At 42.2% G+C, this 25403-nt stretch overlaps 11 protein-coding genes across 11 annotated transcripts; 5 read left to right on the top strand and 6 right to left on the bottom strand.

The window, feature by feature from the left end:
* Positions 1–738: 738 nt before the first annotated feature.
* On the top strand, positions 739–2354 carry V1514DRAFT_84683 (uncharacterized protein). Its single transcript, XM_066930155.1, has 2 exons — positions 739–946; positions 1019–2354. Exon 2 carries the CDS (start codon positions 1085–1087, stop codon positions 2093–2095), a length of 1011 nt encoding a protein of 336 aa, XP_066783072.1. The 5' UTR covers positions 739–946; positions 1019–1084; the 3' UTR covers positions 2096–2354.
* A 1356-nt stretch (positions 2355–3710) lies between these two features.
* V1514DRAFT_331861 (uncharacterized protein) lies at positions 3711–6262 on the top strand. The gene has a single exon (XM_066927757.1). It carries the CDS (start codon positions 3806–3808, stop codon positions 6056–6058), a length of 2253 nt encoding a protein of 750 aa, XP_066783071.1. The 5' UTR covers positions 3711–3805; the 3' UTR covers positions 6059–6262.
* A 325-nt stretch (positions 6263–6587) lies between these two features.
* V1514DRAFT_84599 (uncharacterized protein) lies at positions 6588–8097 on the bottom strand. The gene has a single exon (XM_066930154.1). It carries the CDS (start codon positions 7789–7791, stop codon positions 6931–6933), a length of 861 nt encoding a protein of 286 aa, XP_066783070.1. The 5' UTR covers positions 7792–8097; the 3' UTR covers positions 6588–6930.
* A 2054-nt stretch (positions 8098–10151) lies between these two features.
* On the top strand, positions 10152–10849 carry V1514DRAFT_320344 (uncharacterized protein; the record flags this gene model as incomplete). The annotated part of the gene is made up of 2 exons (XM_066925994.1): positions 10152–10203; positions 10299–10849. 2 exons carry the CDS (start codon positions 10152–10154, stop codon positions 10847–10849), a joined length of 603 nt encoding a protein of 200 aa, XP_066783069.1.
* A 1936-nt stretch (positions 10850–12785) lies between these two features.
* V1514DRAFT_331835 (uncharacterized protein) lies at positions 12786–13682 on the bottom strand. The gene has a single exon (XM_066927756.1). The coding sequence runs from the start codon at positions 13332–13334 to the stop codon at positions 12894–12896; it is 441 nt and encodes a 146-aa protein (XP_066783068.1). The 5' UTR covers positions 13335–13682; the 3' UTR covers positions 12786–12893.
* Positions 13683–14321: 639 nt separating this feature from the next.
* V1514DRAFT_307597 (P-loop containing nucleoside triphosphate hydrolase protein) lies at positions 14322–16870 on the bottom strand. Its single transcript, XM_066925700.1, has 3 exons — positions 16742–16870; positions 16159–16307; positions 14322–15957 (listed from the first exon to the last, which is right to left on the bottom strand). The coding sequence occupies exons 1-3, from the start codon at positions 16814–16816 to the stop codon at positions 14532–14534; spliced, it is 1650 nt and encodes a 549-aa protein (XP_066783067.1). The 5' UTR covers positions 16817–16870; the 3' UTR covers positions 14322–14531.
* A 335-nt stretch (positions 16871–17205) lies between these two features.
* V1514DRAFT_331830 (cytochrome c oxidase, subunit VIa) lies at positions 17206–17821 on the top strand. The gene has a single exon (XM_066927755.1). It carries the CDS (start codon positions 17247–17249, stop codon positions 17646–17648), a length of 402 nt encoding a protein of 133 aa, XP_066783066.1. The 5' UTR covers positions 17206–17246; the 3' UTR covers positions 17649–17821.
* V1514DRAFT_294549 (dipeptidyl peptidase IV N-terminal region-domain-containing protein) lies at positions 17781–21235 on the bottom strand. The gene is made up of 2 exons (XM_066925395.1): positions 19957–21235; positions 17781–19884 (listed from the first exon to the last, which is right to left on the bottom strand). The coding sequence occupies exons 1-2, from the start codon at positions 21043–21045 to the stop codon at positions 17932–17934; spliced, it is 3042 nt and encodes a 1013-aa protein (XP_066783065.1). The 5' UTR covers positions 21046–21235; the 3' UTR covers positions 17781–17931.
* A 194-nt stretch (positions 21236–21429) lies between these two features.
* V1514DRAFT_294544 (transcription factor Tfb2-domain-containing protein) lies at positions 21430–23315 on the bottom strand. The gene is made up of 4 exons (XM_066925394.1): positions 23002–23315; positions 22701–22948; positions 22193–22643; positions 21430–22138 (listed from the first exon to the last, which is right to left on the bottom strand). The coding sequence occupies exons 1-4, from the start codon at positions 23083–23085 to the stop codon at positions 21539–21541; spliced, it is 1383 nt and encodes a 460-aa protein (XP_066783064.1). The 5' UTR covers positions 23086–23315; the 3' UTR covers positions 21430–21538.
* Positions 23266–24125, top strand: V1514DRAFT_331823 (cytochrome b5-like heme/steroid binding domain-containing protein). Its single transcript, XM_066927754.1, has 3 exons — positions 23266–23766; positions 23816–23871; positions 23944–24125. The coding sequence occupies exons 1-3, from the start codon at positions 23441–23443 to the stop codon at positions 24078–24080; spliced, it is 519 nt and encodes a 172-aa protein (XP_066783063.1). The 5' UTR covers positions 23266–23440; the 3' UTR covers positions 24081–24125.
* V1514DRAFT_331821 (uncharacterized protein) lies at positions 23971–25269 on the bottom strand. The gene has a single exon (XM_066927753.1). It carries the CDS (start codon positions 24822–24824, stop codon positions 24114–24116), a length of 711 nt encoding a protein of 236 aa, XP_066783062.1. The 5' UTR covers positions 24825–25269; the 3' UTR covers positions 23971–24113.
* Between the last annotated feature and the right edge of the window lie 134 nt (positions 25270–25403).

Genomic DNA, 25403 nt, shown 5'->3' with positions numbered 1-25403 from the left:
GATACGGAAATTATAAATGAAATAAAACTTGAATAACTTATATTTATTATTTTTACTATTGTAGTAATTATGCTATTATTGATCTCATATGTTTTAAGTAAGATATTTGCTTACTAATTATGATTGAACATATACAAGTAACAAAACTGTCTGACCCAGGACGAAGAAGCTTCATTGAGTCAAATCAAAGCTTGAAAGGAACGGGGGTACCACACCCACAAGGTACGAGTACTTAAATATGGTTTGCGGGTCCGACGGCGTCATCGTTGATGGTGTTCTTAACTAAGACAAAACAGCAGCAGCATCGTCATCATCATCATCGCTCTTCTTCGGTTATCATCTCCGTCACCGAACCGCAACAACGGCTCAACCATTTCCATGCAAAAACAAACAACCACCACCACCACCACAAACCAATAATAAACTTAACTTTCTCCAGCCAACCGCCGGTCTTGAATTTTAACATTTAATTTATTTTGTCTGTTTTGTCTATTTTTTTTTTTAAATCTTAATAAAGTTCTTAATTGGCGCTGTTTCTCTCCCAACTCCGGTTTCGGTCCTTCACTCGGATGTGGACTATTTCCATTTCTATGCATCTGTATATATATAATCATTCTCCCCTTCTCTTTTCCCTCTCGATTTTGCATTGCCATATTGCACTCTTGCATAAGCTCACCCTCGGTCTCATTTCTGTTTTTCTTTTTTTCCCCTTTCACTTCTGTCTTCTTTCAATTGTACCAGGACCAATCTCTTCTTGGTCTTTTCCACTTGTTCGACTCTTATGAGCACCTTGGGTTAATCTTGCATCACGTTGCTGATTGTTTTGTAATATAAAAACTTCAGCTTCATCTTTTTTTTTTTTTCCTCCTGCTTTTTGTTTATATTTGTTTGGACCATCAGATCCATCAAATGGTTACCGATTTGTAGAATACTCGCATTTTGCAATGTATGAACTTGTCTCATTCTGCTATACGTCGTCTTCATTTTTGATTACTAACTCTAGATACTCGTTTTATAGTTTTTAGTCTTTCCATTCCAGTGTACAAACTTTTGTTCTTCTTTTTCCACGCCTTCTACAATTACTATGCAACCTTTACATTCATCTACAGCCAGGCCAGGCCAGGCTAGTAATGACGACACGCATCATGAATACAGTAACAGCACTAGAAAGCGCGTCGGCAAGGCTTGCGACTCATGTCGAATCAAGAAATCCAAATGCGACGGCCGCAAGCCATGTTCACGATGCATCATGGACGACAAGATTTGCACGTTTACCGAGCGCAAAAAGGCCAAGGAGAAATTTTACTCGTCCAGGTATGTCGAGTTATTGGAAAGCAGGATCGACATATTGCAGCATGGCATGTCCGAACTTGTTCGCCGGGTCAACCGGGGCGATGACGTCTCATGCCTATTGTCAAAATCGGGACACATTTCCATCAACCGGGCATTGGAGGAGCTGACTAAAAAATCACTCGAATTGCAAAAAGAAGATCATGAACGCATGGTTGTGGTTCATGATCATGATGAAAGCGAGCATGACACCGAGCATGAACATGATCATGATCACGACCATGGCAGCGACGGCACGTCCCCGATCGATGTCAAGATGGAAGAGCACGTGTTCGATCACACAAGTCTCAGCGTCGATACCAACTTGGCATCCTCATGGACGCCAGTGCCATTAATTGTCGATCAAAACAGCAGTCTTGCCACTACTCATAACAGCAACAATGACAGCAACAACTTGAGCTTGTCGGTGGCTGCTGCTGCTGACCCGGAGACCATCATTCGTGAAGCACACAGCAACAATCAAGGCTACAATCACGCTTCAAATTATGATTCAATGTCTCCTTCATCAATGACATCGTCGTCATCTTCTTTTTACTCTTCCGCGTCGCCATCTCCAATTGACCTGCAGCATTATCACATCCCGCTTGATGTTTCGTCACTTGACAAGGACGTGAGTTCAGTCTACGATAATACATTTGATGCTACTGCCATGGCTGTCAACAGCGAAGAAACGGATCCAATGTTTGGCAAGGCAGGTGGTGATCTCTCGGACATGTGGCTTAACGCATGCTTTGACGAATTATGAAGCTCCATAAAAAAAAAAAAAAAAATCATAAAATTTTTTTTTACATGGGCACAGGTTACGATATATGTAGATTATTTGGGTATAGACGTGCTGATAATCAAGCTGGTTTTATCTTGTAAAAATTACGCTCTGGTTTTTTTACATAAATTTTATTTATTTTTTGTTTTTTGGGTGTCTGGTATCTGATGTATTTATGATTTGACTTTAAGGTGTTTACGGATATAGTAATTGATCTATTTTTATAAACAACATGGCGGAGATATGTAATGAGCGACGGAAAGTTGCGCCGCCGGACAGAACGTTATTTTCTTTGGTTTCAAGCTTCATACATAACCTAGAAATTCACATGATCCGTGACGTAAATACAATAAGCACAATCAAACACTTGAATGCACAAAGCCTTGCCATTCAAACGTCATCTCCAAACGTGCTTCCTCATTCCTCATTGCTGACAGAACAAGACGCGGCGCGGTTGAGAAAATCACTCCACTCACAGCATAGATCCCGTGCATATGCGAGAGTTATGTCATTATTTTTACGCACTAGCCACCATGCTTTTCCAGCCACTTGACGCCACAGAAGACATCAGTCCACATTTCTGCTTCGGTCAATCAACGAACGCATCTTCACTTCATTTGAATATATTTTTTTTTTCTATTTGTTCCATTTTTCGTTTGCTTATTTGTATAATATAGTAATTATTAACCGCAATCAAGCTGAAAAAGAGAAAGAGAAAAAAAAACACATCTAGTTTATTTCTTATTAGCATTCCCATTCTCGATCATGGACGATTACAGTCCCACAATTCCTCCCGGCAATCTGTCGTTTGATTTTGCCGATTGTGAGGATTTTCTCGCTAGGCTTGAAGCAGACGGTTCAGTCAGTGGTGCGCAATCATCATCATTATCTGGCTCGGTTTCGTCGTCGTACGCTGCTGCGGTTTCTCCAGACGCGTTCTTGTCGTCCGGTCAAGGTTCTTCGCCATTGTCGTCGCTGTCTGACGATCCGGCTGATTTTAGCAATCCATGGCCCGCTAGTGGTGGCGACTTTTTTGTGCATCAGTTTGATTCCCAGAATCAGTTTTCTTCTCAGCAACAACAACAACAACAACAACAACCAAAGCAGCCGGCTTATCCAGCAACGGTTCCCATCAAATCTGAATATGCCTTCACTGCTGATCCGACGCAGTTCATGTTTGATTCGGTAGAACATTCTCCGTTATCAGCAGTCGACTACCAATCAGCAAGCACGCGTTCTTCCGTGGCTACTAGTGTCGGTCACTTCTCTGCTTCGCCAAGTTCGCTCTCACCTGCATCAACCACGTCGCCACTCACGCCGCCGTACAAGTCATCATACGTAACCTCACCGCAATCTCAGCTCTCAACGAATACTATATTTTCTGAAAATTTAAATTTTCAACAAACCTCAACACCAAATTATAATGCAACCAATAATAATCGGACGCAAGCAACCACGGCCAAGCGCCTGTCATCTTCCAATGCTTCTACCACAAATCAAGCTCATAATGCAAGCAGAAAGAGCTCTGCCTCTAACCGAAGTGGCAACCAAACTAGTGATTCTTCACCAGAGCCTACTACGACGTCTGTCAAAGGTGGCAAAATCACCAAACCAAAGAAGGTAAAAAATGCCTTTTCTACTGTTACTTTTTTTTTCATTATTTAACAAAATTCCATATAGACTGCGCATAACATGATTGAAAAGAGATATCGGACAAACTTAAATGACAAGATCTCTGCTCTTCGGGACTGCGTGCCTTCTCTTCGTTGCGCTGTCACTGGCAACTTTGACGACGACGAGGAAGGCCTTGACGGGCTGGCTCCTGCCAGCAAGCTTAACAAGGCCACGGTTCTTACCAAGGCTACTGAATACATTCTTCATTTACAACAACGAAATCTTCAATTGCAACGAGAAAACAAGGCCCTTCTCGAAGGCAAGATTCCTGATCGGGCGTTTGTCGACGTGAACAACGCTACGGTCATGAACGACGACGTCAGCAACGGCAATATTCAACTTCAATCAAATTCCAATAGTGCCCAGCATGTTAATGGGAACAATAGTGGCTTGAATTATGGCGCAAACATTATCGGCAAGGTCATGATGGGCTCCATGGCTGGATTGATGGTGGCCAATTCATTTGATGACGTTGACCACAATACCAGCGGTCTTGCAGCAATTCCTTTCTTTTTTCGGTCATCGGTTCGTTCAGCATTTGGCCCTAACGCTCAGGCAGCTTTCGGCTTATTCAAAGGGCTTCTACTATTGGGCACGATCATGTACATTTTTTACCCATCCTTGTTCGATAATCACAGCCGGGACTCTAAGAAACAAGTACCTTCTATTGGCTTGCTGTCAGGTCAGCCGTTATCTGTCAACATGCCGCTTGAAGTCCGTCAGCGAGCATGGCTTACCGCCACGCAGACCGTCAGTGTGCCGCCTCGCACTACTCCTTTAGAGATTGCCGCTTTGTTGCGCAAGATTGCCAAGTTAACCATTCGCCGGATTCTAGGGTATGATGGCTACAAGTTGATTTTTGGCGTAACTGAAGATGAAAATTTCGCCAGGGTGACTGCATGGCAGACCGCGATTGATGCCCAGCTTGGCGGTGGCGACGCAAGCTGCTCGAACGTGAGGCTTTTGATCACATTGCTGGCTTCCTTTCTTAATCCTGCCACGCCACTTCGTGCCATGATGCAGGCATTGCATGTTCGCATCTTGTTGCACGATGCACCGTTTATTTCCGGGTATGCCGAGAAATATGCTCAATCGTTGTGGGATGAGGCTCGTCAGCTTAACGACTTGCAAAAACAGGCCGACAAGACTGCGGTTTCAGACCGGGACAAGATTCCTGATCATTTTGCTTATTTGCTTGAGCATGATGACGTATTTGATCACGACACGGTCACGCGCGCTTACAACATGACGTGGAACTTGCCCATTAGCAAAGGCATTAACAAGTTTAGGGACGAGGGTTTGGCTTCGGTCATGGAGGACTCGGCCATCAAGTCACCATTAGATGTTATTGCTGCTTGGTACTCATGCCGCAAGCTTCGTGGGGTTTTGATTGAATCCCTAAACGGTATTCCGGACCAACTGGATCTTGCCACTGCTGTTAAGGTTGCACCACCAAACTCGATCGTTCATAGACGAGCACTTATTTCGCGTGCAGTTTTGTTGGGTAATATCTGTCCCGAATATACGCGCGAGATGATGGAAGTGGTTAAGGAGGATTTTAAAACTGCTGGACCAAAACGATTAAACGTGAAGAGTGACGCCGCAACTCAAATTCAGCGTGTCATTGCTGAAGAAGATGAACATGATCAAGAAGCAGTTGAAGAAGAAAATGATGAAGATGAAGAAGACGAGACAGAGTCAGTGATTGCATCTTCTTCGGGTGATGAAGAAGAGACTGGGCCGCACAAGCACCAGCAGCAATTAGAAGATGACGGTGATGAGGATGACGATAAGGCAAGTTCATTATTCTCCGATGACAATGCTTCCACCTCTTCCTCAACATCATGTGACGTGGATGTATCATCTACTGCCGTCACTCCGTTTAACGCCGTGCGCATGCTATCCTCTACCGATACGCGCGCTGCCATTCGTTGCGCCATGGTGCAAACGTTATTACCATCACGTCCTTACGTGGCAGAACAAATTTATTCGGGATTAAAAATTTACGAGGCTTCCGAATTAGGATTACTTGGCTTCGTGGCCGTGTTGACTACCATACGCAAGATGGAGAAAAGGAGGCCGGTTGAAAAAACGACGGAGTCACTCGTTGGACGGGGTCGCATCTGGATTGGCGGTGATGAAGCTGAAGCTGCCAGGTTGCCAACCGATCTTCGTCGTGCGATCGTGAATGAATGTGTTACGATTGGCATGCGAATAGGTGGCTATGCTGATGTTGACGAATTCGCTGATAATGATATTGATCACAAATAAAAAAAAAAAAAAAGAAAAAAAGAAAATAAACATTTGTACTTTTGTTTTTTTGGATGTCAGTTGGTTTTAATTTTAATTTACTTGCAAAATGGGGTGTTTCTTTTTTCTTTTTCCTTTTTTTTAAAATGTCATCCAAATAAGGATTTTGTGAGGTGTATATATATTTGTCAAAACACACTAACTAAATGTTGTTAAAAAACGTACGCCTTTATTATTCATTTATTAGTTACACCGTAAGAAATCCATCGGCAATACTGATAAGTTTGACAACCCAAAAATTAACTTGCACGCTTGTGCAATATTTCATAATTCTTTGCAACCCATTTATTTTTTCTCACATTTTTCATCGGCATCTTTTCCCATCGCGTTGTGAATATCGCCGGCGTCTTGGTTTATTTTTAACGTTCATAGAAACGTGCTATTGATATGCGCCAGATCTGCAAATCGCCAGAATGACAGCAGCGCATTGGATTGATTACAAACTCTCCATGTTTTTTTTTTTTTTTTTTTTTTTTTTGAAATCAATCTGAACTTGCGCGTTGTTAAGAGTTCCAATTCTGAAAAGTTAGGTTCCCGCTTTATTTCCTGAAACTCTAACGTCTGGTAGCGATACTCATTTTATCTATTATGGACTTCCCATGCTGGCAACGACACTTCCGAGCCGACTAACGTGGTTGAGGAACTCATTAACAAGGGCGTCGTCAACTACGCCTTTAAATTTCCGGACCGTTGTGGTGAAATAGATGAAACGAGTATCGCTACCAGATGTTAAAATTTCAGTTGTTATTCTTTTTGCCCTTTTTTTTGCAAATCTTTTTTTTTCTTTGTTTTACACTTTGGCTCGTGCCGTGCGTGTGGATTAATTGCAACGTTCATTTTTCAATCAGTCGCCCAACTGTGAATTGCTTAATTACCTTATACCTTACGTTATTTACACCTGGTATCAATTCCATTCCAACCGCCATAAAACATAACATATCTTGCAAGCTCACAAACCATTTTATAAAAAAAAAAAAAAAACTATAAATATGACAACAAATGATATGAAAAAAAAGGAAAAAGAAGAAAGACCCCCCGGGGGGGAAGGGAGCCTGTCGAGGTAAAGGAACAGATGAATTGCGGAATGATGCTGTGAATGTGATGAATAAAACTTGAAAAATAATTATACATATTATGGGGGACGTGATTTGGTATATAGAAAATTTTGCTACCACCCGCCCGGCTTTCTTAAAGCCCTTGCTGACGGGCCGGCTGGACGACCTGGCATCATCAACCGGACAACTAAGTCCGAGTTCCTGGTAAAAATGCGCACTTCGCTTACTGTTGTGCTTGGTTGCCGCCTTGGTTTTATTTTTGGTCTGCACGGCAATAATCTTGTCTTGCACCCATTGCCGGCATGACCGATGACGACTGGCTTTGATGACCACGATCTTACCAATCGGCTCAGGATCATACTTAAACACCTGGTCAAGCTCTGCAAAGTGGACTCGTTTAGGGGTATGTGGCAATATATCTTCAGGCCATGATCTAGCAGGCGATGCGAGTGAACGATGCGTTCCTGCTCCTGATGCGGCTGTGGCTGTTGAAATCTTGCTCTGTGGCTTTTTATGTGATGATTGTGAAACTTTAACAGACGCAGTTCGCCGTTTGAAAATATTTAGCAGGCTTTGTTGGCAGGCCAACGACGACACGGGCGGATTCATGCTGTGAGCTGAATGGGTTTGAACTGACATTATTAGGGTATTTTCTAATAATTTTATTTGCTTGAACAAAAAATTTTATTGCTTTGAAAACTCTGGAAACTTGCTTGCTGTGTTTGCTCAAAGTTCTCTGTGTGGTGCAAAAGTTGAGAGAGGGAAGTGTCGGGGGCGAAACGACATGTTATAGATATTTCAAACCGGCCTGGGTCATATATTTTTTTATTTTGAATACCTCGGTCAAATTATTTGCATTTACACTATTTAAATTTTAAAAAATGGTTTTTCTTTTTTTATAATGTAATCGGATCAGTACATTCTAAGTAAGTTTCCAACAAATTTTTTTTTATCTGCTTGCTAAATTGATACATTCATATTTTGATGTGTTTTTTTTGTCATGTCATATAGAAGCAATCTACTATTTCATATTTCATATTTTCTATTTATCATGTAAATAAAGTTGCCTATTTATGTAGCCTTTTATTTTATTTGATAAGTACGTAGTACACTTTCTCAATTAAAAAAGCATTCTTGTCAATAAAAATGCATTATAAAATCCATGACTTTAATACAAGAGGTTGTGACACGCGTTCATTAAATTTCTTTTAAAATTTGTGGTCTTGGATGTATTTGCTTGAAGTCTTTGCATGATAGTGCCCACACTTGGGCAGAGTCGGCATGAACTTCATATTTATACATGTTTAAGCCATGTCGACCTGTTCTCAGCTGTGCCCATCTGCGTCCGTCTGTGTCGATTGATTTTTTCATATTGCAGATGCATACCCATTGCGCTCTTCTCAGTTGATATTCATATTACTCCGAATGCCTGTGTCCCATTTGTATCCTTCGACGTCCATCTGCGTTTTCCGCGTCCATTTGCATTCCTTGATGAGGAATGGAATAGAATTATGTGTATAAAGTGAAGGGTAGCTCGATTTTTTAAGTCTTCGGCAAGAATTAAGTTTTGGATCTTTCGCTCGAGTGAATGCCAACCTTCAATTTCTATTTCAGTAGTCCTTTTCAACTCATGTGTGATATGTAATTTTGCTTTTTATTTTTGTATTGAACCAACATTTGGTAGTTAGATATAATAAAGACATGTCTGGAAAGCGTTTCATTTGTATTATTCAAAATATCAGTTTTCTTGTAAAATACACTTTCCCGCTGATTGAAACGAGATGAACTGACATCGTGGCTTTACCGAGACCGGTGTAAGATCATTTTTGATCTGCAAATGGTGAACGAACATTTATTTGAATCATTTCAGCGGTTTGCGCGCACAACCTCGTTTGATCACAAATCTTGTCGTAGTTAATATCAATAATACAGTTCCGCCATGCCAGTCACGTCCGCATTACTGGCAGACCTGATCGCCGTCGTCAGGCTAACCACGCCGTTGCTCTTAATTCGAAATCCATTCCCATTTTTTTCTCCAGTGTTGTCGTTTAAAAACCCGGTCCATGACAACAACAACGGCAACAACGACAACGACGACGACCAACATGTGCTGGCTTCGTCGTTTAACTTGCAATTACCATCACCTGTTACCAAGCCGGTCCAATCTTACACGTTCAGTCAGAGCACCACTACCGCCGGGAACGAGGATGCGACAACGTGGACGATCGTGCCGGCGAAGTTTGTGTGCGCGGCAACCTTACTGACCGACGTTGCGCAACTCGCATGCTCATCATGGCTGCTAGCATTTGTCTATCATGACAACATTGTCGACGAACGTGCAAAGACCGGCATACTCGCGGCGGCATTTTTATATGGAGACGGTGACTCGCGAGATGATAACGAAAAGTCAGCAACTGATTCGTTGGACAGCAGCTCGGAGATGGATAGTGACGAAAAGGAAAGTAGTGATGGTGATAAATCCATCGAAGCCAAAGTGGAAAACTTTTCGGAAAGTGGTGCAGAATGTCATGGAGATTTTTAAAGATCAATTATCGAAAGGCAATCTCAAATTTAATCTGGCTACTCGTGAGATGGATAGAGTCTTGCTGGAGGAGATTAAGAGCCGTTCAAATAGACGGGTCATGCCCCATACTTGGGGTAGAGTCGTGAAAATTATTATAATAATGTATATTAATAATTTAAGTAATTTGTATCGGAAATTTAGGATAATTTATTTATTTCTGCAAAACGTCACGTGACAATCACGTGACGTTTTTTTGTTTAGTGCATTAAGCGGCGTTAAACCGGGTGACGCAACTATATTTTGTGATTGCTCCGCCAACCTGATTTCTCCGGGCGTGAATTTGTTGAGATCAATCCACAATTTTTTGTTTTACTAATTTTTTTTTATTGACAAGTTCATTCTTTTGGTAAAGAGGGGGTTAATTAAAGAGGTTAGTTTTTAAAAAAAGTAAAAAAAAAAGAGGACGATCTTAAAAATGGGGATTCTTGACCTTGAAAATCAACTGTCATTTTACATGGCATATCATCGTACGTCGCATAACCTTAATAAATTGGTTTATAGCATTAAGACAGCATGAAATTTTTTTTTTTCAAAGACTGACGATTATATCCTGTGTGGTTAGATAATCATGTTAATATCCTGATTCATACCATATGCGTGCCGGTTATCCTGTTCACTTCATTCGCACTGGCTTCCAATACCGGGTCATTATTACCTGCCAGTTTGGCATCCGCAATCGATCAATCATGGATTATCAGGTATTTCAATTTAGGCGTGCTTGCATCATTAGCATACGCCATTTTTTACGTTCTTTTGGATCCCATCATTGGCAGCATCGTGTTGCCGGTCGTGATCGGGTCCGCGGTCGTGTTCACAGACCTGATTGATCAATATGCACCATTAAGTAATTACGTGGCACTGATTCTTTTTGTAATCAGTTGGATCTTGCAATTTGTTGGTCATGCTGCGTTTGAACATCGCGCGCCGGCATTGTTTGATAACTTGTTGCAGGCATTAGTGCTCGCACCGTTCTTTGTCACGTTTGAGATCGTGTTTAAGTTTGGGTTTCGGCAAGAATTGCAAGCCAGGTTGAATGACCGAGTGCAAAAAAGGTTACGTGAGTTTAATAATGCTCAACGGGTTGCCACGAAACCGGACCAGAAGCAGGAATAATATATGCGATTAATCTACGTTTTTCACTTTTTTTTTTTTTTTTTTTCTGTTTTGAGAAATTTTTTATAACAGGATACCGGAATTCGCAGCCTGTATGCCAAACCAGTTGTAGTCTTAGGGAAATGTTCCTTTTATTAGTTACTATTCTATCCTAACCATAACCTCACCTAACCAGGGGTGCTTTGTGGCTGCATGCGAATCTGATAGTAGCCCATAGTCAAATCGAGTGTGGAAAATACCCGAGAGTGAGCCAAACGACTAAGAAGAAGGTCGTCAATGCGAGGAATAGCTGTAGCATTTGACACCGTGTTCTGGTTGAGGCGGCGGTAGTCCACACACATGCGGAACTCACCTGTCTTTATCTTGACTAAGAGAGACAGGTGCTCAATAGGTATAAGTTGGTCAAAAGATGTTTTAAGGTTTCTCGTATGGCCGTAAGTTCTGCTGGAGAGTAACGCGGCAGAGGTCGGTCTTTGGCTGGGAGTTTCGTGTCCGCCAAGTCGATTTGGTGATCGTGTGGGTGTCGAGAAGGCAATGGCAAATGTCCGTTAAACCACGTTGTCCGTTAAACCACGTCGGAATAGTCATCCAAGATCTTTTGAACAATGGGAGAAGGTGTGTGGTGAGTCGGCGTGTGGATCGATACCAGGGCAAAGTCATCGTCTTCACGTGCGTGAGTTAAGAGTTCAACAGCATTGACCACCCTAACACGTTGAGTTAGAGTGGGCGGGACGGAACCGGTAAACGTATATAGACCAATAGGTGATTGAGGGTTCAAACCGATCGTGCCAAAGCTTGCCCAGTAACGCATCATATTGGCCAAGCTGAGTGACAATAAAACTGCAGCGAAAGCTAAGAGATTTGCCGTGGGTGCAATGTATGGTCACTGGTAAATGGACGACCTGTTCCATCATGAAAAGTATGTCAGTCGGCTTATTATCGAAGGCCACGACTTTAATGGAACGCCCGGGCGGCTTGAATGGTATGCCGTGGCGTTGAAGAAAATTGATATCGATTCTTTGAGAGCATGGGCGACAAAACACTGACGGTTGTGAGTCACGGTTAACTTTATGGTGAACAGGGAAGATTTTTGAGACGTATCGATTGATAGGCAATTGAGCACACGAGGACTTCCATTGACTCGAGTGCTTACTAGTTTAAAAAACGAGTCCGCAGAAACAGCGACCGAGTTAGCGTGGCGAGAGCGATATCCACGACGGTAAGCAGTATTTGCCTCTTGTTTAACCGAAGGGCGAATAGGAGCACTGGCACCGCGGAATTTTTGTGGAGCGGCCGGCGAGCCAGTCGCGAACAGCCTTGTTGGCTTCTGAGAAGTTCACCGGATTCTCGGGAAAAAAATTTGTTATAAAACTGACCATGTGCAGACATGGCGCCCACAAAGGTCTATGACCAGACCGCAGTCGCTCTCCGTGGTGGCGGTCGACAGGTCTTCAAACCGCGTGATGAGTTCAGAGATATCACGGGCGGTGGTGACCGGCAAAGGCGGATGGATGTCGCGCAAGCGTTCGAGACGATGTAAGTCAATATTGGCCGAAAGAAATTCGGCTTCGAGAGCGGCCAGGAATTTTTATTTTATTACTATTTTTTCTATTTTTTCTTTTATGCACATGGTTATGTACAATAAATTTATTTATCTACCACATTTTTTTTTTTTTTTTTTTGATTTTTCATTTTTCACTTAGTGTATTTTTACTTCCGCTGAATTTTTTTTTAATTTTTAATGACAATTTTTTTTCTATTTTTCTTATGGTAGTGAATGAGTTATTTATCTGTCACAATTTTTTTTTTAAATTATTTTTGAATTCCCATTTTCCACTTTCAAGAATTTTTTTTTTTCAAATTATTTAAAATTTTTATTCTTAATGTAACGTTTGATTAATTGGTCTACATTAAAGGCACGAAAACCTTAATTGCTGACAGACACACGACACCCTTAGTAGAATTCAAAATTTCCTGCTGGGTTTGCAATAGTTGGACTTGAGAGTTTGCACCTCACTCTTTCAGTAGCTTCATGTGCCCTTTTTCAACAAACGACGTTCCGCTGCTGAATGCCAATGTCATTGCTTGTGACTTCAATAACTGTTTTATCCACGTGATATATTAAAAACTCAGAAATCAGTGGGAACAAAGTCCAGGAAAATCGAGCAAATAAAAATTGAGGTCTACATAATTCGATGGGATGCGATTTAGCATTATGATACCATACACCCAGATTAGGTGAAGGTTTTATCATATGAACATAATAGCTTGCATTATCCTTTGGATACAAAATAAAGTTTCTGTCGTCAAACGCTTTATGAATGTCTGCTCGCAGTACCACCAGATTTGCGTGGTCATCTATTACTGAACTTCCGTCAATATCTGAAGGAATGATGTGGGCTGCTTCAGTTTCTGTTCTAAAAGCAGTAATCTGACACCAACCATCTCGATTGTGGATTGCATCTTTATACGAAGAGGTAGTCATGACATCGCGTGTTGGTTGCGACCGCAACGACCTTGGAACCCGACTCAATGTAGAAGGCAGAGAAGATGGGAACTTCTAATTTTCAAGGCATGTCACGATGGCCATTTTTCCATTGAATCGGCTAAAAACAATATCAATCAAAAAATCACAAAAGCAGAAAAAAAAAGTAATTTAATACCTTGCTTGGGCAAGTGATACCAATAATGCCCTGGCTCAAGACCAGATCTCTGTAAGCGTTACGGCTTGTACAAAGACTCTTATCCAAACTTTGAGATATTTTACTAAATAACTAATAAACTAACCATTGTGGAAACATACCTTTGAGAAAATTAAAACAAGCCTGGAGTCACTCTTCACAGTCCGGTCTTTGGTTATTGCCCGTACAAGATGTGGAAAACGGCTCTATTCTTATATATCACTATTCTCCAGTCTTTCAAACCATGCGCAATACAAACAACTCAGTTTCATAACTTATCCTCCATGCCGTTATATCCGGCTTTCGAGCATCCATATGCTGTGTCCGTGGGTCGGATTTGCTGCCGCTCCATTATATCATGCCATTAGTGATTCTGAGACCAGATTATTGAAGTTAATACTACAAAGCCAGAGAGGTGATCCCGGGTCAATTACCCAGGGTCCAGTAACTGGCGGCAAAAATACGACGAATCTTGATCGCCCAAACGTTGTATTTGGACCATTCGCCATCAAAAGGTAGGGATGGCAATGTCATTTGTGTGCAGGAGCGCATTTTGGTATGCCATAGGTGTAGTGCTCATGGTTCAAAGAACGGGCAGGACCTCCACGTTTTTTCTCAATTTTTGGAGGCCAAAGTGGTTGCAAAAATAAATGTATATTAACGTATAAATATAATATGTGCATCAAGTGTTGATTTGCAAATAACATTTCCGTTCATCATTGTGAAGAGAAGACGGATTCATCATAAACAAAACAATATTTCATTGGGCATGATATTTTTCATTTACTTTTACTTTGTAATGATAAAATATACATAAATGAATGCATATATAATTTTAAATATTTTTTATATTTCTAAATAAAAAATTTTTGCATTTTGGCTATAAATAATGAATCAAAAAACCTTTATGAAAAAAAATATTTACCCCCCTTAGCCTTGCCATCCCAAAAGGAAAAAATAAAAAATTCATTTAAAATTTTTTTTTCCCGTTAATTAGGAATTTAGGCAAAAGTAGAAACAAAGCTCTCAGTGGCAGACTTCAACGTGGCGAGAGCCTCCTTGGAAAGCTCACCCTTGCTAGCAATTTCATCAAGGAAAGCGGACTGGTTGGTTCTGAGGTAAGAGATGAACTCGGTCTCAAACTGGCCGACCTTGTCAACCGGGATGTTATCGAGGTAACCGTTAACACCAGCGTAGATAACTGGGACCTGTTCCTCGACTGGGATGGGGGAGTACTGCTTCTGCTTCAACAGCTGAGTGAGACGCTCACCTCTGTTAAGAGTTTGTTTGGTGGAAGCATCAAGATCGGAACCGAACTGAGCGAAAGCAGCAACTTCACGGTACTGAGCCAAGAAAAGCTTGAGCGAACCAGCAACTTGCTTCATGGCCTTGACCTGAGCAGCGGAGCCGACACGGGACACGGAAAGACCGACGTTGATGGCAGGTCGGATACCCTTGTAGAACAACTCGGCTTCCAAGAAAATTTGTCCGTCAGTGATGGAAATCACGTTGGTAGGAATGTAGGCAGACACGTCACCACCCTGGGTCTCAATAACGGGGAGGGCAGTCAAGGAACCAGCACCGTGCTTCTCAGACAACTTGGCGGCACGCTCGAGCAATCGAGAGTGGAGGTAGAAAACGTCACCGGGGTAAGCCTCACGACCAGGAGGACGACGCAAAAGAAGAGACATTTGACGGTAAGCAACGGCCTGCTTGGAAAGATCGTCGTAGATGATCAAGGCGTGTCTGCCGTTGTCACGGAACCACTCACCGATAGCAGCACCAGTGAAAGGAGCAATGTACTGAAGAGGAGCTGCCTCGGAAGCAGTGGCGGCAACAATGACGGAGTACTTGAGAGCATCGTGCTGCTCAAGGGTCTGGACGAGCTGAGCAACGGTGGATCTCTTCTGACCGACAGCAACGTAGACACAGTAAAGCTTCTTGGACTCGTCCGAGCCGCTGTTCCACTTCTTCTGGTTAAGAATGGTGTCGAGAGCGACAGCGGTCTTACCGGTTTGACGATCGCCAATAATCAACTCACGCTGACCACGGCCGATGGGCACGAGAGCGTCAACAGACTTGAGACCGGTCTGCATGGGCTCAAAAACGGATCTTCTAGGAAGAATACCGGGGGCCTTGACCTGAGCACGAGACTTCTTGGCAATGTTGATGGGTCCCTTACCATCAATGGGATTTCCAAGAGCATCGACAACACGGCCGAGAAGTTCTGGACCGACACCGACATCGACAATCTTTCCGGTACGCTTGACGGTCTCACCTTCCTTGACGAGACGATCGGAACCAAACAACACGGCACCAACCTGGCCGGCTTCAAGATTGAGAACCATACCCTTGACACCTGAGGCGAACTCAATAAGTTCCTCAGCCTGGACGTTGTTCAAGCCATGAACACGAGCAATACCGTCACTGCAACAGTTAGAAAAAAAAAAAAAAAAGCTGTCCACCAATCAATCATTAACAATTGAATCACTGGTATATTAATCCTTCCATTCACAACTTGAGCGAACCAAACGCTCACAACTGAAACCCACAATAAAAATTAAATAAACGAGTAATTAATCTGACTTGTACAATGATTGATGGCTTTTCAATGGAACAACAACTCACCCAACGGACAAAACACGGCCAGTCTCGGCGAGGTTGACATCAGCAGTAACACCTCTTATTCTCTCCTCGAGAATGGAAGAGACCTCAGTTGGGCCAGCCTTGGCATCAGCGTAACCACGCTTGACAACAGCAGTGACTGGAGCACGAACCTGTAAAAAAAAAAAAAATTTAGAACTTGATTTTTAAATAAAAGAAAAAAATCGAAAGCAATAAATTAAACAATTATCGCAATCGAGATCACAATCCGTCGCCATCAATGTCATTATGAAAATAAATTCCGTTTTGTCTTTTTAAATCACATGCTCAATCACCAATCGCAATCCATCAATAACTCTAATTACTCAACCAAAAAAAAATCAGGTCAAAAATCAGAGATCGGTTCAATTGCATCAAAATTGAAAATAAATTCAATTAAAAACCAAACAAACCAGATTTCACATGTGTCACCGTAATCAGCCGCAAAAAAAAACAGAGCGTGCTTGAAGTAATGACGGAAAATAAAGCGAACTATTCTATGGACACCGGATAATGACCAGACGGACGACGGAACGCGATTGAAACAAAACAACAACTAAAAACCTACCGCAACAGCGGCTCTCTTGGAAGCGACGGCAACACCGACGCGGGTGGACTGTCGGAGAGCAGTTCTGAACAGCATTGGGTCGAAAATGACGTGAGGGAAGAAACGAGGGGAGGGGGATGGGAAGTGGATGAAGGGAAGGAAGGAAGAGAGAGAGCGAGAGAAAAGAGAGAGAAAAAAGAGTTGTCCGAGTTAGTAAGTCCGCACCAAGAGAGAATTTTAGCCTTCCGCCGCGTACGCCCTGGCACGGCCGCGCGTAATGCTCAGCACGAGCTTCCGGGCCTCGCCGAACGCGGCCGCGCCATTGGCTGGAAACCAACCGCCCGGCGGCTGCGCGGTTATGCCGTAACTGTCTCTGCCAATACGCTAGGCGCGGCAGTGGTGCGCCTGCCATTGGCTGGGTCACGTGGCAACCACCTGCCGCAAGCGCACCACACCACCAGTTTTTGCTCTTCAACACATCCCCAGCTTTGCTCATTCTCACCTCGTTTCAATCCGAAATTTTATAATGTCCGCCATCTTCAGAGTTGCGCGTCCGGTTGCGCGTTCCGGCGCTGTTCCTCGAGTTCAGGCTCGATTCAACAACGTGCTCTACAAGCCCGACCATGCCAAGGCTAAGGCTTTTGTCGAGCAGGCTTCTGCCATCGAGCACCATGCTGCTTCTACCGCCAGCTTTTGGCTCAAGGTTTCACTTTTTGTCGCCATCCCTCTCGTTACCGTTTCTCTTGTCCGATCGTACAAGCAGGAGTCCGAGCACATTCACCATCTCAAGCATGGACACCATGAGGAACCATCCGACGATCTTCCGCCAGAGCTTCCATACCAAAACATCAGAAATAAGGATTACTTCTGGGGTAACGGTGACAAGACTCTTTTCTGGAATGACCTTGCCAACAATCACCGAACTTAGTTTATGTAATCGCGACTTGAAATTTTGATATGGCCATTATTATTATTAGTATTATTATTTAGTGATTATTTGGTTTTTTTTAGCTTGGCCTTTTACTTCTAGACGGATTCGATTTGGAAATGAAATAACGGTGTACTTTATCTTAATTCAAGGTGTTTTAAAATATTTAAAAATTTAACCATGCCCCATTTCTATGAAGTATAAACAAAAACGAAAAAGTAGATGAAAATGAAAATTAAAAAAAAAAAAAATAAAACACGATTATTCTATCACGATCGCTTCTTTATATGTTATTCAAATCAGCGTATACGCCCTTAAATGCTAGCTCTATCCAGCGATCTAGCCTGTCATACACTATCTTGTTTGCGTTGTGGAAATAAATGCTATGGTCGGAGTCCGGAAACACGTACATGTCATAGTTCTCCACTTGGTTCAGATCAAACTTGTCAACCAGTGCGAGCGTGTTTTGGAAGTGCACATTGTCATCGCCCGTGCCGTGCATCACCAAAAACCGCTCTGCCGATTTTAACGCCGTCACGTTCGAAATTGCCGATCCTTCGTATCCTTTCGTGTTGTGTGTCGGAGTATGCATGTACCGCTCCGTATAGATCGAATCGTAAAACCGCCAGTCAGTAACGGGCGCGACCGCCATGCCATACTTGAAATGTTCACCTCCGTCTTGCTCCAGCGTTTTGAGCGTCATATATCCGCCATAACTCCACCCCCATATCGCAATCTTGCTTTCATCCACGTATGATTTGTTTGCCCATTTTTGCGCGCAAACAATCTGGTCCCGTGCTTCCCAGTACCCTAAACGGTCACGAACAACCGACCGGAATTTGCGACCCATAAATCCTGTGCCACGTCCATCAACCGATACCACAATCGCACCAAGCTCACTAGCCACGTGCGCTTCAAATCCAATTGTGAATCGCTTGTCAACAGTCTGACTACCTGGACCACCATAAATATGGAACAGCACAGGATATTTCTTGCCTGGTTCAAAATTAGGCGGCCTAATTTCCATAGTGTTGACAAACACTCCGTCGTCTGTTTCAACTTGCTCAAAAACGTACTGTGGCACTTCGTATTCCTTCAACTTTTGCGCAAGTGCTTTGTTTTCTTCAACTATTTCAGTCTTGCCTTCACGCAAATGAAGCAATTTCTGCCATGGAACATTAGGCCCATTGTACGATAATAACAAGTATCCACCACCGGTAGAGAATGATACGTCGTAATAACCATCTTGCTCTACATTCGTAACGTTCTTAAAATCGGTACCATCCAGTTTTACAGAGTAAACGTGCCGTTCGGTCGGATCTTTCTTAGTTGCCAAAAAATACACAACACCGGTGCTGAAATCAATAGCGGACGGTGCATCCACAACTTCCCAGTTTCCAGTAGTAAGAATCTGCTTGGGGGATGAAGCATCCAAAGGTGAGAAATATGCCAAATGATTATACCCATCAAGCACTATCGTGTCAATATATCCGTCTTCATTTCTGCCCTGTGATTTGTTCGCTGCAACAAATTTCGTGTCATGAGTAACTTCAAACCATCCACCATCTTTACCGCGAATGTCATCTTCGCGAACAACCGAGCCTGTGCGAGCCTTGGAATCAATCAACACGATCTTTAATAAGTCACTCTCACGATTTGTCTGTCTGACAATAACTTTTTCACCAGCCCAAACAACTTCAGTTATCAGTTTGTCATTATCTTCAAGATTGCGGGAATCATTGACCGTGGGAACAAATGTCTCGTATGATGACAAATCCAAAAACACCAACTCAACGATTGGGTTATCATATCCGGCCTTGGGATACTTGAGATCAACCATTTCCGGGTATGAGTTCGCACTGATAGGCTTTTGTTGAAAATAAGGAATCGTATATTCTGGTACGGTCGTATCATTTGACCGCAAAAATGCAAGGTATCTTCCAGAGTCTGACCACCATAATGCAGAATTACCAGAGAAAACCTCTTCTTCATAAACCCAATCAGGAATGCCATAAAAAATTCCAGGTCCGCCATCGCTTGTGATTTGATACACTTCTGATTGTGATACGTTTCGAATATACAAGTTATTCTCCAATACATATGCAATTACATCTCCTGTGGGACTCCAAGTTGCCAATCGCACTTCAGCAGTCTGATTATTCGGAATCAATGGTTCAACTGACTTGGAGTTCACATCATAAATCCAGTACTCAGCATAGTATGAATGCCTCCAGTTCTAACTCTCATTAGCATGCAAAAAAAAAAATTGTGTTGCAATTATTTTATTTTTCCTTTTAATGATGCGTACCTTTCTAATATCCGTCGCTAATAAAACCTTCTCCAATCCAAACCCAGCCCAAAAATAAACAATAATATGCTTCTTTCCCTCATACGTAAAATCAGATATATCCACAAGAGTAGTTGTATCGTTAGTTGTAACTCCAGAGTAATCGCCAACTAATATTCCTTGCGAATTTCGTTCAGAATAAAGACCATCATGTCCATCAATACCATCATTAAGCCAATTAATAGTAGTTTTCTGAGGACGAAACGTTCCAGACAACACATCGTCTAATTGAATCAGATTACCGTATTCGTGCACGTTATCCGGCGGAACGGCAGTGTATCCCCTGCGGACTGATGTAACCAAATAAAAAATTAATCCAATGACCCAAAAACCAACAAGACCAATCAAGCCGCCTATAAATATTCGTTTCGTTCTTTTGCTTGTTTTGTCAGTCCCTTCATCGTTGTTAATGCCAACTGCACGTTCTTGATCAACATTGGCGTTTAAGCTGGCAACCGCATTTACAGCCACGTTTGTAGTTGTGGCATCGAGTGCGGATGTAACTTCGCCTGCTTCGTGTTCAATGTCAATGATGTTGGAAGAATCATCATCGTCTGCGTATGAACCGTTCCCATCAAGCGATGCCAGTAATAGTCTTTCTGACTCAGAAGATTTCTTGGTGCCCTGGCGTTTTGATCGAATCGATGGCTTGACGTTTTCTTGACTTCCAGCTGACTCGGACACGATAGAAGAAGCTGATCCGGTTCGTGAAACGTAACTAGCAAGTTGAGGCGAAGAAGTGACCATTTTATACTTTATCGAACTTGCAGGCGAATTTTCTTGTCCAAAGAAATGTGCGGCACGAAACGAGTTCGAGGTCGATTCAATTTGATCAAAAACAATAGACGTAGACGATCGAGATGAGTCGATTGAAGCACGATTGTTGTCGTCTTGGGTATTGTTATTGTCGTGGATGTCGGTCAATATATCTGAATTAACGACAGACGGCACCGGTGTCTTGCGCTTATCGCCAAACCTGATAGATGTAATTGATTGTGTTTGTCTATTCGTCTGTGGCAGCTGCGGCGTGGAAGAGCCAGGTGAGGTCATTGATGGTAATCAAGAAAGGCAAGGAACTCTCCACTTCCTCGTAGATTAATCAGCCTTTGCCGGTCTCAGCCAACCTCGGTATGCCTAACTTATAAACGAATGAATGAATGAGAAAAATGAGAGGGCGACGTTCGAAATGGTGTCCAGAACTCAATATTATCACTGCAAATCAAACGCCTTTGATTGAATTGGTAGACTTTGCAATAATCAGCCATTGAAAGCCCGAGCGCTTTGTTTGGGTTTGGCAGATTGATGTTAGGGTCCGATTATTTTCTGCTTTGGGCTCTCAATGATCACCGTGCCCGGCATCAATTTTTTTTATCCACCCATTATGACACAATTGGAAATAAAAATGAAATAAAAATGAAATAAAATATATTATAATTATTTATAACTATTTTTATTCTCATGTACGTACATATAAACTTATAAAGTAAAAAAAAAAAAATTTAACTCCTTCCAAAATGCCATAGAATATGCAATAGATACACGATTACCTTCCTTGACTGGTCTTTCTGTTCACGTAGTCCACGACTTGTTGCTTGCCTTCTTCGGTAACAAAAAACATTCCCTTGTTTTTTTTCTCCCATACCATTACTCCCAAATCGCGTGCGTAATTGGCCGTAATATTATACTCATAACTATCTCTAAAGTCCCGAAACAAATAGCCACTAACGGTCTTCATGCGCTCCATTTCTAACTGCCATAGCCTAATCTGATCCACTACCGTGGACGGCAACAGCGGTGTAATTTTTCTCATTTGCGGATGTGCATGAACTGTTAGATATGTGATTATTTGATCCGAGGTTATGCCGTTTGCAAGAGCTTTCCGTACACTCTCGCGGCTGATTTGACCGGCAACCATGTTGGGGAATCGGGATTTTAAATGAACAAAAAGATTTAACACTGCAATCTGAAGAGGCGAGTCCGTGAATGCATAAACTTTGTAATTTGTCTCCAAAATTACAAATCCGGCTTCAGAATCAGTCTTTTGCATTGCATTATTCATGCTAACGGATGCCGTCATTAATGCTCCAGAATCAGACGTTAAAGTAGTCGCCAGTCGTGTAGGATAAAATCGCCGAGAAGAAGACTTAACTTTGTTAGTTTTTTTTTTTTCAAAAGGAATGTTAAAAAGTTAAATCACCTTTCTTTGATATACGATTCCATAATCACGTAAGTCGTCTAGCATAATCTTTTGTGTGTCGCTCAGTTCATTAAGTGAATAATCTTGTCCAAGTTCCAAACTGCCCAGCATAAATAAAAAATGGAGTACTTCAACCGCGTCCATGTTCAGCTCTTCTGCCATATTTAAATACTGTAACAATAACGTCCATATCTGACCATTAACGTCTTGCAATAAAAATTGAAAACCGGCGTTCGAGATTTTCATTGAGTTTGGTGTATTGCCTTCCATTAACCCGCTATGCTTTAGCAGACTTAGCACGCCGTTGTTTGGAACTTTACCGGTGTCGGTTCCAACCATAAAATGAAGAATTGATTCCCATTGCTTGTTGGCATGTTCGTCGAGAAATTTTATATCAACCTTATGTTTATCTTCCGTGTCGCAAGGAACTCCAAACGAATGATTATGGTCCCTATTTTAGACAATTTTAGTGTGCGTTGGTTTAAAAAAGCTGTGTGAAATCACGCACCCTCCAGTCAAGGCATTCCTTAATCCGTTCCTAAACGTTTTTTGTAACGTAATTGCTCGTTCAGCCTCTCTTATTAAATGCATGCCACGCAATTTTTCCATTGCAGCATATAGTTTTTGCTTGCTAGCTTTTTGTACCCATGTATCAAATACTTCCTCTCGTACAGGCTCGTCGTTAAACAGCATTGACATTACAAACACCTGCGCAATGCCCGGAAGTAACCTAAAGATTGCCAAACATGTTGCCGGCTGGTAATGATTAAAATAGTCTCAAGAAAAAAATGGCTTAAAAAATTACTTACCGAGCTGTAAAGGCGAAGAAGTACCGTCTCCGGAAGTCCTTCCAAGTATTCATTAATGCTTGTCCTAAACTGTGGAACTGCCATGACAACCAAATTGATCTATCTGATCTGCACTTCCACGCGAGAGTTTCAATTAGTAGAATTTAACCGTTGATGCTTTTTTTCCTTCATACGGTTGTATAAATGTGAATATAAAATGGGTATATGTATTGGTTTTCTTTCGCTGCACCGGGATTTTTTTCAATTTACATTGCGGGGAGGGGTTTTCGAAATTTAAACACAATTTTGAGCCATATTTTGTCCGGACATTGACGGGATTTATTTGATCTCGAGGTGTGCATTCCTTCGGTTTCCCCCATAATCATAAATAATAATATAGACAGTGATAGTTCATCATCTACATATTTTGTTGATTAAAATTTATACGCACGGCACTACGATGGTTGACATTTCTACTTTTCAGAAGTACTTGAAATCTACCCTGACGAACCAGAACCATACTTCATATTATACTTATCTTAATGCTGTGCTCGCGGTTATTTCAATATATCTAGTTTATCGTCAAATATTTCCGCAGTCAAAGCAGGCTTCTAGTGGCCGTGATAGCAGCGACGTTGTTGATCCAGTCGTATTCACAACATACACGCCAGAAACACTTGCACCATTTAATGGAGTCAAACAGCCTCAAGTCTTAATGGCAATCAAGGGTAAAGTTTATAATGTTACATCTGGGAAAGCATTTTATGGACCGGGTGGCCCTTATAGGTAAGAAGATCAAACATTTCAACGAACAATTCCATTAACTGAAGCCTAGCAATTTCGCCGGACGGGATGCGTCAAGAGGGTTAGCAAAGGGAAGCTTTGACGAAGGTGAAAAATATGCCAGTTTTTATATATTATCTTTAATTACTAAGATTTTTTTTTTTTTTTTTTAAATTATAGACATGCTCACTCCGATTGGAGATCCACTAGATACTCTCGACGATCTGACAGAGGAGGAAATACAGTCGTTAAGCGATTGGGAACAGCATTTTGGTGGAAAATATATCTTATGCGGCGAGCTAGTACAAGAAATTTAAGAAAGAATAAACCAATGCAAAAATAAATATAATTTACAATTTGGGTTTAATATTTTTTAAAAGTTGCTGGATTTTTTTCCTTGCTTCTTCCTTGCGACCGTCATGATGATCCTTCCTTGCACTCTGAAACGTTTCCCAATAGTCACCCCAAACATCTTCTGTGTAGCGGTCCGTATTAAGTAAATACTCAACTGGGTCACTTAATAACGTGATGTCAGCCAGAACTTGATTATACCCCAGCTGTGCCGGAGTAGGTGTGGGCGCATGATTTGTGTCCGGCTCAAATGAGTTCACAAGCTGCGAGTATTGATCCGAGGCCAAAAACGCAACTACATCGCCACCGTCATTGAGATCAATGTAATTTGACGGCAATTCAGCGACCGCATTGTTTTCAAGGAAACTGTCATATTCGCGTTGGGCTGCCACCGAGTTCTGCTCACGAGATAAATTGCTTCGAAACCCGGCGCTTTCAGACCCAGGTGACGATGTAGCCGGAGCACGCGAGATTTTCGAACTTGTTGCAGCTTCTGCAATCACGGAACTTTTAAATGACGAATATTCAGCAAATTGTTTGCCACCAGATATGACTGCGTTAAAATTGTCCGGCGCAACATTTGAAGTCGCAAGTGAAGAGAACAGACCCGTGGCAGAGACGGCGATGCGGCTTGCGGCCGACTCTAGCTCTGAGCCTGCAGAGGCCTTGCCTTTGAAAACTGATGACTTGTTTATGTTACTATTTGCCATTTTGAAAGTTAAAAATTCAAACAATTACGTGGGTTGAGTATTTATCTGACGGACAAGTGGATGTTCTTCCGGGGTTCTCCCCACGGCATCTCATCTCCCAACCGCGAAAAGCCGCACACGCAATGCCTGGCTGGACGTGCTCTGCATGTACAAAAACCAGCAAGAAAAAAAAACCGTAAAAACATGAGCTTATATTGGATTTCACAGTTGAGCAACTAGATAATAACAACACGGCGTACGGACATTGACAGAGAAAGGTGGTGGTAAATCGAGTGTGAGCAATGCTGCTGTAACTCATGTTCCACACTTTGCTAAACTTCGCGTTGCATGGCAAGGCAACCCCCCCAGAGGCCGGCCCGCTTAACCCTTGGAAAATTGGCTTTCTATGATTCAAATTGGGTTGGCTGCAAGCCTTCAAACCTTTTATAGTTATCGTCAAATGCAATGCCACGTAAAATGCGAACTTGACAGCGCGCGTAAATACGTCAGAGCATAACCAGCGCGTGGAGCTGCGGATATGCACCATCCATCAAGTTTGTTGCCGCACTTGTAGCCCACTGGTTATTCATCGCATACTGA

Source organism: Lipomyces japonicus (genome assembly GCF_038497905.1).
Source record: "Lipomyces japonicus strain CBS 7319 unplaced genomic scaffold V1514scaffold_22, whole genome shotgun sequence".
Classification (NCBI taxonomy): Eukaryota; Fungi; Ascomycota; class Lipomycetes; order Lipomycetales; family Lipomycetaceae; genus Lipomyces; species Lipomyces japonicus.
This window is presented reverse-complemented; position numbering and strand designations above follow the sequence as displayed.

Excerpts from the sequence above, each read along its gene's own strand:
- V1514DRAFT_331830 (XM_066927755.1), top strand. The coding sequence starts at position 17,247 with ATGTCCGCCATCTTCAGAGTTGCGCGTCCGGTTGCGCGTTCCGGCGCT.
- V1514DRAFT_84599 (XM_066930154.1), bottom strand. The coding sequence starts at position 7,791 with ATGTCAGTTCAAACCCATTCAGCTCACAGCATGAATCCGCCCGTGTCG.
- V1514DRAFT_294544 (XM_066925394.1), bottom strand. The coding sequence starts at position 23,085 with ATGGCAGTTCCACAGTTTAGGACAAGCATTAATGAATACTTGGAAGGA. Across the intron at positions 22,949-23,001 it reads TTCTTCGCCTTTACAGCTCG|CCGGCAACATGTTTGGCAAT; the intron begins GTAAGTAATTTT and ends AATCATTACCAG. Across the intron at positions 22,644-22,700 it reads AGGAATGCCTTGACTGGAGG|GGACCATAATCATTCGTTTG; the intron begins GTGCGTGATTTC and ends TGTCTAAAATAG.
- V1514DRAFT_331861 (XM_066927757.1), top strand. The coding sequence starts at position 3,806 with ATGATTGAAAAGAGATATCGGACAAACTTAAATGACAAGATCTCTGCT.
- V1514DRAFT_294549 (XM_066925395.1), bottom strand. The coding sequence starts at position 21,045 with ATGACCTCACCTGGCTCTTCCACGCCGCAGCTGCCACAGACGAATAGA. Across the intron at positions 19,885-19,956 it reads TAGCGACGGATATTAGAAAG|AACTGGAGGCATTCATACTA; the intron begins GTACGCATCATT and ends AATGAGAGTTAG.
- V1514DRAFT_331821 (XM_066927753.1), bottom strand. The coding sequence starts at position 24,824 with ATGGCAAATAGTAACATAAACAAGTCATCAGTTTTCAAAGGCAAGGCC.
- V1514DRAFT_331835 (XM_066927756.1), bottom strand. The coding sequence starts at position 13,334 with ATGACTACCTCTTCGTATAAAGATGCAATCCACAATCGAGATGGTTGG.
- V1514DRAFT_84683 (XM_066930155.1), top strand. The coding sequence starts at position 1,085 with ATGCAACCTTTACATTCATCTACAGCCAGGCCAGGCCAGGCTAGTAAT.
- V1514DRAFT_307597 (XM_066925700.1), bottom strand. The coding sequence starts at position 16,816 with ATGCTGTTCAGAACTGCTCTCCGACAGTCCACCCGCGTCGGTGTTGCC. Across the intron at positions 16,308-16,741 it reads CCAAGAGAGCCGCTGTTGCG|GTTCGTGCTCCAGTCACTGC; the intron begins GTAGGTTTTTAG and ends TTTTTTTTACAG. Across the intron at positions 15,958-16,158 it reads GGCCGTGTTTTGTCCGTTGG|TGACGGTATTGCTCGTGTTC; the intron begins GTGAGTTGTTGT and ends TAACTGTTGCAG.
- V1514DRAFT_331823 (XM_066927754.1), top strand. The coding sequence starts at position 23,441 with ATGGTTGACATTTCTACTTTTCAGAAGTACTTGAAATCTACCCTGACG. Across the intron at positions 23,767-23,815 it reads GGACCGGGTGGCCCTTATAG|CAATTTCGCCGGACGGGATG; the intron begins GTAAGAAGATCA and ends ACTGAAGCCTAG. Across the intron at positions 23,872-23,943 it reads AAAGGGAAGCTTTGACGAAG|ACATGCTCACTCCGATTGGA; the intron begins GTGAAAAATATG and ends TTTAAATTATAG.